Here is an 11,724-nt window from a genome sequence, read left to right as displayed (position 1 = left end):
CGCCGAAATACAAAAAATCTTCCTCGTTGTCAGTGTCCATAGTCCACAGTTGTGGTGGTGAGGGGGGTGGGCTCCACTCTGACACTGGTGAACACGGTGCGTCTTCACTCCAATCTTCAAATGTAGGGCTCGTGGATGGCTCTTCAGAGAGTAAAGATTGCCCAGCATCCCTGATAGTACCAAGTATTAAGTATGTACCAGGTTCCCTTCCTTTATCTCGTTTGGCTCTTGACAAAGGCGGTCACACTTTTCTCCCTCCCTTATCTTTCCTGCTTGGCTTCTCATGTTCTTCTCTAGTCTCGTCTACTTTTGTACTTTTGCCCTGGGAGAGTCTCATGGTCTGTTCTCTAAAACCTAAAAGAGCAATTATGGATTTGATCAACTGGTCCCTGAAAGCAATTGACACCCTATTCTCAACGAGAAGCCTGGGTTCGGATGAGCCCATGTGTTCTGGAGGGACGTTCCCTGCTGGATACACGAGGGACAGGTGGAGGAAATAAAGGGTCGTTTGTCTGGCAGGGCTGTCAATCGAGGACATTGAAGACATCTACCTTTTCAGAAGCATCATAACGGGGCTCATGCTGATCAGACCTGGCTTGGCCCTGGCTTATCGAAGATTAAAGAAAGCGGAATCGGCTGTTCAAAACCCCCCACAAGGCTGCTCGCTATGATTGAAGCAATGGGGCGAGTCGTGACTTCTCGAAATGTACTCATTAAACGCAGCACGGATAAGATCTTGGAGAAGCTGAAGGCTATCGTGAGTACTCAGACTATGCTCTTTGAGCATAAATTGGATAACATCTTGGAGACGTTCACGGCTCTCCAACAGGAGATTAAGAGACGAATGACGGACATTTGGATCAACTGTAAAACTGACATGCAGTTGTTCGCACTAAGCCACCATCATTTCATGCCGCTACCATATCGGCGCCAGCTGTGGCCTCAAGGCTGGAGCTGGACAACAAAAACTTCCCCCTGATAACAGACTGTGTTTAGACTGTTTGTTCCCATCCTACGCACCCCATACGCACTGCATATGACAAATAAAAGGCTTGATTGATTGATTAGTACTTAGTCGATTCCTTAGTACTTCAGTTTTTTTCTAGCCCTTTGGTTTTGTCACGGTGCCTCCCTTGTGTTACATCTAGTGTTCCTGGTTTCTATGTTCGTGTATTTCCTGTTTTACTTTGACAGTCCTGTGTCCTGCGTTAGTGTTTTCAGTTTTGCTCTCCATCCCATCTCGTCATGTCCGATGAGTCTCAGCTGTGTACCCCTCCTGTTTCCATTTTCCTAATTACCCTCTGTGTGTAGATATTGTGTGTTTCCTTTTGTTCCTCATTGTCTGCATTTCCCCTGCTGTTGTTTCCTCTTTGTTTCCAGGTTTCATGTTTCTTGTATAGTTTTTCCAATTTAGGTTTTTCTTTATTTCAGTGCCCCATTTCCTTTTGTTTTTGTAATGTTTTGTGCAGCAAAGAATAAAGGCTTGCTTTTTATTAATACCCACCTCATCTCCATGTGTTTGTATTTTGGTCTGCATTCACCTCACTCCAAACCATCTGCTTTGGCAGATGTGACAGTTATAATATTAACGTTCAAGTATAGTCTTAATCTAACACTCTACAAATATTGAACTGGTGGATCACTCTTACTGCTAGCTGGTGTACCCCTAGTGCTGGTCCAGAGAACTGTGTTTAAAAGTAGTGACAAATCACTCCTTGGAAAATAAGGGACTATTTGAAAGAAAGCATGTGCATGAAATAAAACTGATTTTTAACTCTAGACAGATGTTAACAGGTTAACAAAGCTCTATTCAAACCTCAAATGATGCTGCTCAGCCTGTCTGAGAAACTGTATGTCAGGGTGAAGAGCAGAAAGGAACAAATGTTCTGATGCCATTTAATGTAGATGATGAGGTTATTTATTCAGCTCAGACATGCAGACAGATGGAGATTGGAGGTATTGATTAAACTACAAAACTTGTAATCATGTTCCCTGTTGTTTGAACTGTGCATGTTTGTGTTCAGACTTTAAACCAGAGCCAGACATCATCTACTCTTCACTGAAGTAGTCCACCAGTCCAACCACTGACGCTCCCTACTGGTCTCCCCAGCACTTCAGACCAGAGTACATCCACATGTCCCAAAGATTTTTAGACTCAGTGTCTCAAAAAACAATCTTCTTTTTTAAATGGAATTTTTAAAAGTCTGTGTAGATTCTCAGTTATGCTGGTCATGGTAGTCTAAGGAGCTTGAAAACAGACGGCAACTGCTTTATTTTTTTTTATGTTTTAAGATGTTTCACCTCTCATCCATGAGGCTTCTTCAGTTCTAAAACCACAAGGTGCAGAGTTCCAGGAAGGCAATCCCCCGCCCCCACCCGTAGGGTATAAATATCCGGGATGCTCAATCTTTTGATGAAACTGAAACATCTTCAAAAACACATAAACACATCCACACACCTTTTCTTCAAGCTCCTCCGAATTTTTAAAAGCATATTGCTGTTCATATGTATTCAGTAACTTTACTGTTACTTACTGTTTATTTTATTCATATGTAATTATTTATTTTTATTGGATCCTGCTCTTGTTCCCACAAAAGATATCTGGTTAATAAAATGTTACTCTCATTTGGGCTTTTTTTTTGTGTAGTTGTGTCGGTTTAAATGATTGTGCAGGATGGAAAATGTATATGTTATAGAAGGAGGAAAGGAGTTGCACTGAATTTACCACCCAGCATGAACATATAAGGAATATAACATAAAATAAGATGTATCTAATGTTACAGGCTGCAGAGCACATTTGCTAAGCAGGGCAAATCAAAGTTTCGTGAATATTATTTAACCAGAGATTATGTGCAGGGCCGTGCAGAGACGTTTAAGGGGGTGGGTGCTCAAAGTTAAAAAGGGGCACATTGAACCAGGCTGAATAACAACAACACACATTCATCAAGAATCTAATATGGGATCGCATCATACTATATCACTGTTGTGAGGCAAAACAAACGTAGCCTATGTTTTACCAGATGAGTACAATGTTGCTGTTGAGGGGTTGCTGCTGCTCCTGCCGCTGATAGTGCTGGAGGGCAGGGCTGTGTTGATCTGAGACTGTAGACATTAAAAAGTTCACAGGAGAGATGGTAGCTGATTAAACAAGTGTCATGAGATAATAACAAAAAGATTGGTGACAGCGCTTGGAACCATAAGGCAACAAAAAACTGTGAGAAATAAATGAGGCTCTGCCTGTGAATCACTCTTTGCCTCTCTTCCTCCTTCTATTTCCTCATCTCATCTATCACTCTCAACTTGCTGTACATCTGAGAACAAGGCACAACTTGCTATTGCAATAAACTATTATTTAATTATCCACACTTAACAACTCTTACACTTAATCTATAATAAAATGATGACAAAAAAATGTTATAGAAGCAAAATGTTCCAGTTGTGCTTATTATTATTTTTATACTGGAATACCTCTCCAACAACTGGTACATGTGTTAATGTTACCTGTGCTCTTTGTAATCCAGCTGCTGAGGGATCCACTGCCTTTAGTAGCCTCACACAGCTCCTACTGTTTCCTCCTCATGTCCTTACCAGCCATGTCTGGACAATGTTATATTATGAGTAATAATTCAAAAATCCATATACATAAAACACACACATGCACACACAGTGACATTTTAGACCTTCTTCAGAATACTGTATATACTGTGGGCACAAGTTTCCATCATGGTGCTGATCCAGAATCCTTCCCTTATTATTTATTACTAGAGCTACAATAATAAAGCAATGAGGGAAAAAAATAATAAATATGAAATAATGTATTTATGATGATTCATTTTGTTTGACTATCCACTCTGTGCAGGCAGAAAGTTTATCACATTTTTAATCAGCATTTTGTCATATTTGAAATATAAATCTAATATAATCCATTTCTTAATGTATGTTCTTTAAAATACAGCGTGTGTGTTTTTTTTAAATATTATAATTATAATAATCCATAATTATGTGGACATGCATATTAGATCGTTTTAAGTGAAATATAATCCCCACAGAAAGGCAGGAAAAGCCCTGTAACTTACTTTAAAACTAAATATGTTCCCTAAAACGGTGGACAGAGCTACAGACCCATGACAGCCTTACCCAGTGAGCCAGCAGCTATGACCAGCACTACTTGTGCAGTTAATAAAAGGACAGGTAATGTTTGTCGCGCTGTTACACACACAGCACGCTCATTTGTTTCAGTTCGTCAGTTGCCACAAGACAACTTACCAACGTGTACGTAATAAGCTAACACTCCTGTGTGCTATAGACTACAGTGTGCGCTGTACACCTACTTACTGGTTTTGTCGCATCAGTCTGTGTCTCTGAGTTAATTTGTGTTTCTCCTACAGCTCCGGACCGCTAAAAATGTGCATGCTCTTTGTGTGCTCGTTCCCGGCTCGTAACCAGCGCGTTCTGCCGTCAAGGGCGATCATTGGTTAATGGTGATCATGTGACTGATGCAAGCCAGATCCTTTTATTTAGCAGAACTGTGATTAATAGTTAAATATTATTGTTGAGGGGCACAGACAGGACTCCGCACGCACACACACATTTAAAAAAATTAAAATTAAAATTAAAAAGAAATTCGCCTCAACAAAAGGGCACTTTGGGCACCCATCAGGAAAGGGGCGGGTGCTCAAGCCCTTCCTGCCCCCCCCTCTGCACGTGCCTGATTATGTGCATGTGGTTCTCCCTAAAAACATTGAAGCAGTTCAGATCAGTGAGAGAAGGCTGAAGAAGAATCGATATGTTAACAGATAACTCCTCATATAGAAAATGATGAGTCTGTGCGCACAATCCTGGTGACTGAGTTTCAAGTGGAGCTCGGGATTTCTCCAGAGGAGAGCTGCAATATTGCAAACTGTTCTACTGTATAAACCTGAAATGTCTGCCTAACAAATAACGCCAAATAGTATTTTATTGCCAGATCACAAGTCATCTGTGTGTTAATTAGTACTGCTACTGTGCCACGTGCGCAGGTTTTAAAAATATTTTCTTTTATTTTAGCAGTGAGATGTGATGAAGGTGGTGGAGAGATTGGTTCTTGCCTGGCTCTGGACCCGCTTCAGTTTGTTTACCAGCCTCAGGTTGGAAAAAACCATCCAAAGTGCCTGTTATGCACTCGCTTTGATAACATCTAACAGATAAATGAGAGGCAAAGGATAAACAGTCCCAGAAGCAATTATCATATTCACATTAGGCACAGCACATGCTTTTTGAGTGTTAGATTTTAGGACAATTTGGAGTAAATCACATGCAGCAAACCTTTATAAATGTCATTTGATGTTTAGTTTAAATGTTTTCCTTTTGAAAAATAAACTTGTACAAACACAGATATGGTAGGACCAGCCACAAAAACCCCTTTCTATAACTTTGAGTCATAGACAGTGTTGGATAACACCTCCCACCCACTCCATGACATGCTGGTCAGTCACAGGAGCACATTCAGTGAGAGACTGAGATTACCAAAAAGCACCACTGAACGACACAGGAAATCATTCCTGCCTGTGGCCGTCTCCCTGTACAACTCATCCACTTAACACACTGTTTACTGCAACAGCTACACCCTTTTTACACATGTTCTTCCTTTTTCAGCTATTTATTAATAAGTGACTTTTATATGCATGTATATATTGTGCTATTCTTACTTAGTGTATTGTCTGTGTTTGTTACTGTTTGTTTATAATGGAGCACTGTAACCAAAAATAATTTCCCCTAGGGATCAATAAAGTATTCTGATTCTGATAAAACTGATATTGTGTCTCTTAATAAGTAAATCCAGCAACTTTTAAAGTCCAAAAGAAGGCACTGTGACCTGCATAAACATAAACCACAGGGTAAGAACACACTGTGGTCAGGTACAATGCTGAGATTCATCTTCTGCTCATAGCACTTTAAACATGTCAGAATTTGACCTCATCGAGATCAGGAAAAAGTAGTTAGGTGATAGAAGGTAATTTGGGATGTTGTTTCTACAGTAGCAACTTTGAGTTAAGAGAGTCAAAGTTTAAATGTTTTTTTATCTTTCCCTCTTTTCTAATAACTCGTGTAAAGAGAGAGCAGAGGAGGTGAGGAAAAGGCAAAGATGAAGGCTTAAATGAGGAGTTTAAAAGGGAGTTTTTCCTTCCCACTGTCTCCAAAGTGCTTGCTCGTAGGGGGTCATATGACTGTTGAATTTTTCTTTGTGTGTAATATGCTAGAGTCTGCCTTAAAATATAAAGCACCTTGTGATTTGGTGCTGTATAAATGAAATTCAACTGAAAATTGAAATTCCCAACATGAAGTAACGTGACAGATGTTTTAATGACATACAGAAACAGTGTAGGCCAGAAAATGTAATTATCTTAAAAAAACTGTAACAACTCGTGAATAAAATGAGCTGTTTGTATATTCCAGCTGTGCCTCTTTTATAAGTTAAAGGTAAAAATGTTTCTACCGGATCCACAAATGACAGAAGAAGAGTCAGAGTTTCAACTTGTTTATTTCCAAACATCAAACATTCCTCTTTCTTGCCTTATTAAGCCATGTGAAACTTCTAAGCTCCTCCTCCTCTACACTTATCCACTTGCAACATCTTTGTTTACCTAACGATTTATTTATTCATTCAAAATTGTCGGGTATCTATCTAAGGACTATAGCAGCGCAAGTTTAAAGACTTAATGTGAGAGCAAGTTATTTTCCACTCATTTTTCTTTCTAAACGCTAACATGCCAGATTGTAGACAGATAAGTGAAGCATACTGATGCTATCGTATTTTCTGTAAGCAATTACAGGGGCACACCACATAAAGAAACATTCAGTGCTATGTTTGCCTCAAACCTTCCTGAACCTACTAAACTGGACACCACCAGACTCATGCTGAGTAGTTCTCATAAACGCTGCCATACTTTTGGACTGGAAAACAGAGACGCAGCTTCGGAAATGCATTCAAACTTTTCTCATCTTTCAGTGGAATTTCTAATTGGAGTGGGTATTTCCTGATATTTTCTTTAAATATTATTTATTTGTTTTAAAACTACCTGTTTATTTGACTGTGTCTTGATGAATCTTTTAATTGGCTATTCGCCCATTAATGATGATATTAATTTTACCCTTTTGTGTAAAGTGTTTGTTAAAAGCACTTATTAAAGAAACTTTACTTACTTTATTTAGAAGAGTGTTTAAGATGACCCCTCAGAACAGCAGTGAGTGATGTGAAACAGGCTTTGGTGTTTCTTTTTTAATCATTTTAATTTGTTTGGATGCACTTAAAAGTAGGGTTACATCTGTGATAATCATGGCTTGATTGATTGTTAATGTTCATTCAGGTGAACCACGATTAAAAACTGTGGGCTTCAAATAAACAGCCAATTGACATGGAAACAAAACATTCTGAATTTTTTACATTTAATTATTCATATTTGCAGAAGCCAAACCTGCTGTAAACAGCCGTTGGTCCTGTTGGGTGGTGTTGTTGCCAGTTTTTCTTTGGTGACCCATCGGGGGTTTTTGACAGCACTGGATAACCTGGTGGATATCGAATGGTAAACAGATGTTTTGCTGGCTGTTGGCCTGTTGGCTGGTAGGGTAATCGGAGTGACAGAGTACTGCTGGTTGGGCAAGATTAGAGGAAAATAAAACAAAAAATGTCTCTTTTGCTTTGAACTTGCTTGATAGATGGCAAGTGCCAGCCCCAAAAATTAAAGCCTGTTACCAGGGTGGTCATGAGAACGAAACATGGACCGCACATGTTTTTTTTTTAATCACGTGATTTATTATCTCACGTCTTCTTTTTTTTTGTTATGTAGTTATTTATTATCACCAACCTACCAAAACGGACTTCCTCTTGCTACAAAATATTGGACAGTGCGACTGACTGAGAAATCCGTTCCGACACGGTCAGCTTTATTTAAAACTTGGATTTATGTAATCTAGTCAGGTTTTAAACTCAGGTTCTGTTATTCATCATTCACAAAGATACCAGTATCATCAGACATTTATAACAATCTAAGGTCAGCAGAACTAAGAACACGGAAATGTTTCGATCACCCTGTCGGATTCTGTTTATCTGCGTAGTCGTGTTTATCTCTGCAGGTGAGACTTAACTGTTAGAAACCAACCTCTTTATCTCTCTCTAAGATGAAGTTGAAACTAATCAGTCTTGTTTACATAGTAAAAATGTTTACAAAGAGTTATTTTTTATACTGATTCAGCATTTCCGTGTGTGTGAAGGAGACACGAGGCTGCGTTGAGCGTGTGGGTTATACTCTGGTCTCATTTATGACAGACCCCAGAATATTTGTTTCCCACCCAGTGGGGTAGTAAGATTTCTTGACAACTAATGTGGCTCATATTGACTCTGCTGGGATACACAACAACATACAACATCATGTTGTAGCCCACACACTCATTTCCTTGTGTCGCACTCTTAAATGTCCGTGTAGCAACACAGCCTAGTGTGGAACACAAATCAGCCTGTAAGCAATAATTCACATTATTACATGTGGACCTAACATGTCAATGTATTTCAGATCTCACAGAGACAAAGAAGTATAATGTGTGTGTCAGTGTGATGTGTTGTAGGTTCAGGAGTCAGTATACAGCTACAAAAGCTTTTTGTTCAGTGTATACAAACAGCTGTAGCTACAGAAAAGGCAGCATGCAGAGACTCACAGTGTCTTATAATGAGAGGACTTTTTGTGTTTAGTTCAGTTTTTCCAGAGCTGGTTTTCTTCTTTCCGTTCAAGTCTTTTTAAATATTACTGTATAGAGGTTTTGTGTGAGAGGCAAGATTTAGGAGCATCAGTGCAGGTATTACAATAAAGACATCCAGACTGTCAATGAACTCATCCATCAATAAAGTTTTACCAAACTAGCTGATTCTAAAACTAAAGACAGACTTTTATTTGAGTTTATTTCATTTTCAAAGTTCACAAAATTGTTTCAGAGGATGTTTTTTATCCATCTCAGTCTTTCCTCATTAACTTTGTTTCCAAACTTCTCAGCCTGACCTGTCCCTCTGATGAACTTATTCATAATGCCGTCCATTCTGCTCACTCACAATGAAAATCTGAACACTATCTTTGTGTCAGAGCCATCGTCACCAAACCCTCTTGTACCTTCGTTTCACTCTTGCTGCCGTCCTTCCCTCACAAATCAGCCCAGATGAAGATGCTAGGGATCACGAAAGGAGGAGGCAGGAGATTCGCTGTCGTGACCCTTTAAGGGACCAGCTGAAAGAAGAAATAACGCACACACAATAAAAGGCAGTCATCTATTAACAACAGACAATCCTCTATTTTGTGTGTGTATTTCTCCCTCTGTCTGGTGTCTGCTGTAGAAGTGAACAGTTGTACTTTGACCTTTAACCTCTCTGCTCTTTGTTGTTTCCAGTTTCAGACCAGAAAATCATCACAGTCCCGTCTGGACAGAACGTCACTCTGACATGTCGAGCTCCAAGCAACAACATCATAGTTGTAGAGTGGAGCAGAGCTGACCTGGGAAAAGAATGTGTCCTTATGTATCGAGATGAGCTTTTTGTTCCTGATGACCAGCATCCATCTTTTAAGAATCGGGTGGATCTGCAGGACAGACAGATGAAGGATGGAGACGTGTCTCTGATTCTGAAGAATGTGACGATTAGTGATACTGGAACATACGAGTGTCGCGTCTTCAGAAAAACAAACCGCAGGAAGAGAGCTCATCTGAAGACTCCCCCCATCAGCATTATCACACTGAAAGTTGATCCTCCAGGTGAGTGAGTAGAGTTGAGTGTGTGTGTGATCAGAGGTGAAGCTGCTTCCTGGTTGTTGATGTTTGTTTCTAAAGATGTTGTTGATGAGACTTTGTAGAAAGCAGCTGGTCTGAGTGATGTGATCAGAGTGCAGTAGATAATGTCTGACAGCAGTTTGAAGAGGAAATGGATTCTGTTCTGTTCTTCACTCATCACCTACCTGACAGCTGACACCTCACACCTGTTTCTCACCTGCAGGTCAGACAGGAGGAGACACAGAGGATGGAGGGAAGGAGGATGGAGACAATGGAGGGCATCCTGGACTTGTAGCAAGTCGGTCCTTTTTGGTGCTGCTTTTGTTGTTGTTGGGAGTTGTATTGATTTTATGATCAATAGAAGAACAAAAAGAAAACATCAAGAAAAAAACTTTAAGAAAAATCAGGTCAAAATTCATAGCATTATATTTAGTCACAAGAAATTTCACTAAATATTCAGTTCAAAAGAAATTTTGGGTGATTTCAAGGAAAACATGTCATCCACTGAAAATAACTGGAAACGTTAGTCATGGAAAATATGTTAAAATGATCTAATCTTAAGACAACTGCAAAAAAGAAAGTTCAAAGATCAACACATCAGATTTAACCAGCTTGTTTAAACAGTCTGATCACAAATGTGACAGATGAATTTCAGCCTGAGATTAGTCATTAAGTAACATCTCACATCATCACTCATCTCAGAGATCATTGCATCTTTTTCATTGCAATGAGTCAGTCAGCTATTTGTAAAATCAAACTTGTTCTGTGACGTTCGAACAACACAAACTGATCCTCGTGTAGAGATCAGCTGTTATAGTATAATTACACACATGTACTGAAACAAGTGAAGAAAATGAAGACAAAAACGCTGTATGTGATGACATCAGTGTAGCTGGAGTGTTATGTATTATGAAGCCAATGAGAGAAGTACGTTCGACTTAACTCCAAAGGGAGCTCATATCATTTTAATTTAACTTTCAAGAGCTTTTCACATATTGTTGATTCATCTCCTTTAATATAATAAAATGCTTCATCATTAAAAGTTCCCCATTGTGTGAGTCTGTCTGTTCATTGTTAATAAAGTTTTGCGTAATATTTTTATTGTCATGGTCCTGGGTCGGTGACCCAGTGTTTTGAGTTTTACTTTTGATTTTATCATGGATTATGACTGCTTGTGTTTTGGTTTCTGTCCTAAGTATTTCTAGTTCCCTAGTTCTTTAGTACTTCCTGAGTTCCAATTCTTAGGTTTTGTTATTTGGTTTCCCGGTGTTAACTCTGTCCCCTTCTGTCCCACATTTCAGGTCTCTATGTTCTGTCTCCCCAGTCTCTGTTAAGTTTATGTGTCTAGAGTTCAGTTGGTGTGTTTCCTGTTTTACTTTGAAGGTCTGTGTCTCATTCCCCTCGTTATTCCCCAGTGTATTTAAGCCCTGTGTTTCTCTGTGTCAGTGTTGCGTCATCCCTCATGCTGTGTGATCCCTGGTGTGCCTCTCTGTGGAGTTTTAGGTTTTGTTTTTCCAGTCTAGTTTAGTTCTGCGTCATTTCCCTGAGTCTGTTAATAAAGCTGCATTTTCCTGAGTTCATTCCCATGTGTTGCGAGTCCTGCATTTTGGGTCCTCTTCCTGCCTGCACACAGCCGATTCGTGACATTTATTAATTTGGTCTTTATTGTTTCTGAGATTTCACTGGCTTTATCGAAGATACTTTAATGCTACTTCTTTCAAAGTGTAAAAGAATTATTTTTAATATTATTTGGTATTTTCACACAAAGTTAACACATGTAAAGTTTTTGAAATGTACTGCGTAAGCTGTGTATTTCTGAAAACGCAGCTTCTTCTATGCGTTTGGGCCTTTTGTCCACATGTAAACGGCCTTTTGGATCAGTGAAAACTGAAATTTTTAAAAACTCCCACCAGGGTGGAGATTTTTGAAAACTCATTT

The 11,724-nt window shown here is 39.3% G+C and overlaps 1 protein-coding gene across 2 annotated transcripts; it reads left to right on the top strand.

Moving 5' to 3' along the window:
* The first annotated feature begins 6,851 nt into the window (after positions 1-6,851).
* LOC120438888 (coxsackievirus and adenovirus receptor-like) lies at positions 6,852-11,170 on the top strand. Of its 2 annotated transcripts, none has more exons than XR_005612232.1 (3): positions 6,852-7,005; positions 9,412-9,771; positions 10,010-11,170. XR_005612232.1 is itself a non-coding variant. In XM_039609445.1 (3 exons), exons 1-3 carry the CDS (start codon positions 8,055-8,057, stop codon positions 10,138-10,140), a joined length of 549 nt encoding a protein of 182 aa, XP_039465379.1. In that variant the 5' UTR covers positions 7,816-8,054; the 3' UTR covers positions 10,141-11,170. The 2 variants fall into 2 exon arrangements, 1 of the variants encoding a protein (XP_039465379.1); XM_039609445.1 differs by lacking the exon at positions 6,852-7,005 and adding an exon at positions 7,816-8,112.
* Positions 11,171-11,724: the final 554 nt, after the last annotated feature.

The sequence above is a fragment of the Oreochromis aureus genome, linkage group 3, assembly GCF_013358895.1.
Source record: "Oreochromis aureus strain Israel breed Guangdong linkage group 3, ZZ_aureus, whole genome shotgun sequence".
Taxonomy (NCBI): Eukaryota; Metazoa; Chordata; class Actinopteri; order Cichliformes; family Cichlidae; genus Oreochromis; species Oreochromis aureus.
The sequence above is the reverse complement of the archived record's forward strand: the minus strand, read 5'-3'. Positions and strand labels throughout refer to the sequence as shown.

What these genes read in the sequence shown, in the direction of transcription:
- LOC120438888 (XM_039609445.1), top strand. Translation starts at nt 8,055, where the DNA reads ATGTTTCGATCACCCTGTCGGATTCTGTTTATCTGCGTAGTCGTGTTT. An exon ending in AGTCGTGTTTATCTCTGCAG is followed by an intron (nt 8,113 to 9,411) that starts GTGAGACTTAAC and finishes TGTTGTTTCCAG; the next exon opens with TTTCAGACCAGAAAATCATC. An exon ending in ACTGAAAGTTGATCCTCCAG is followed by an intron (nt 9,772 to 10,009) that starts GTGAGTGAGTAG and finishes TCTCACCTGCAG; the next exon opens with GTCAGACAGGAGGAGACACA.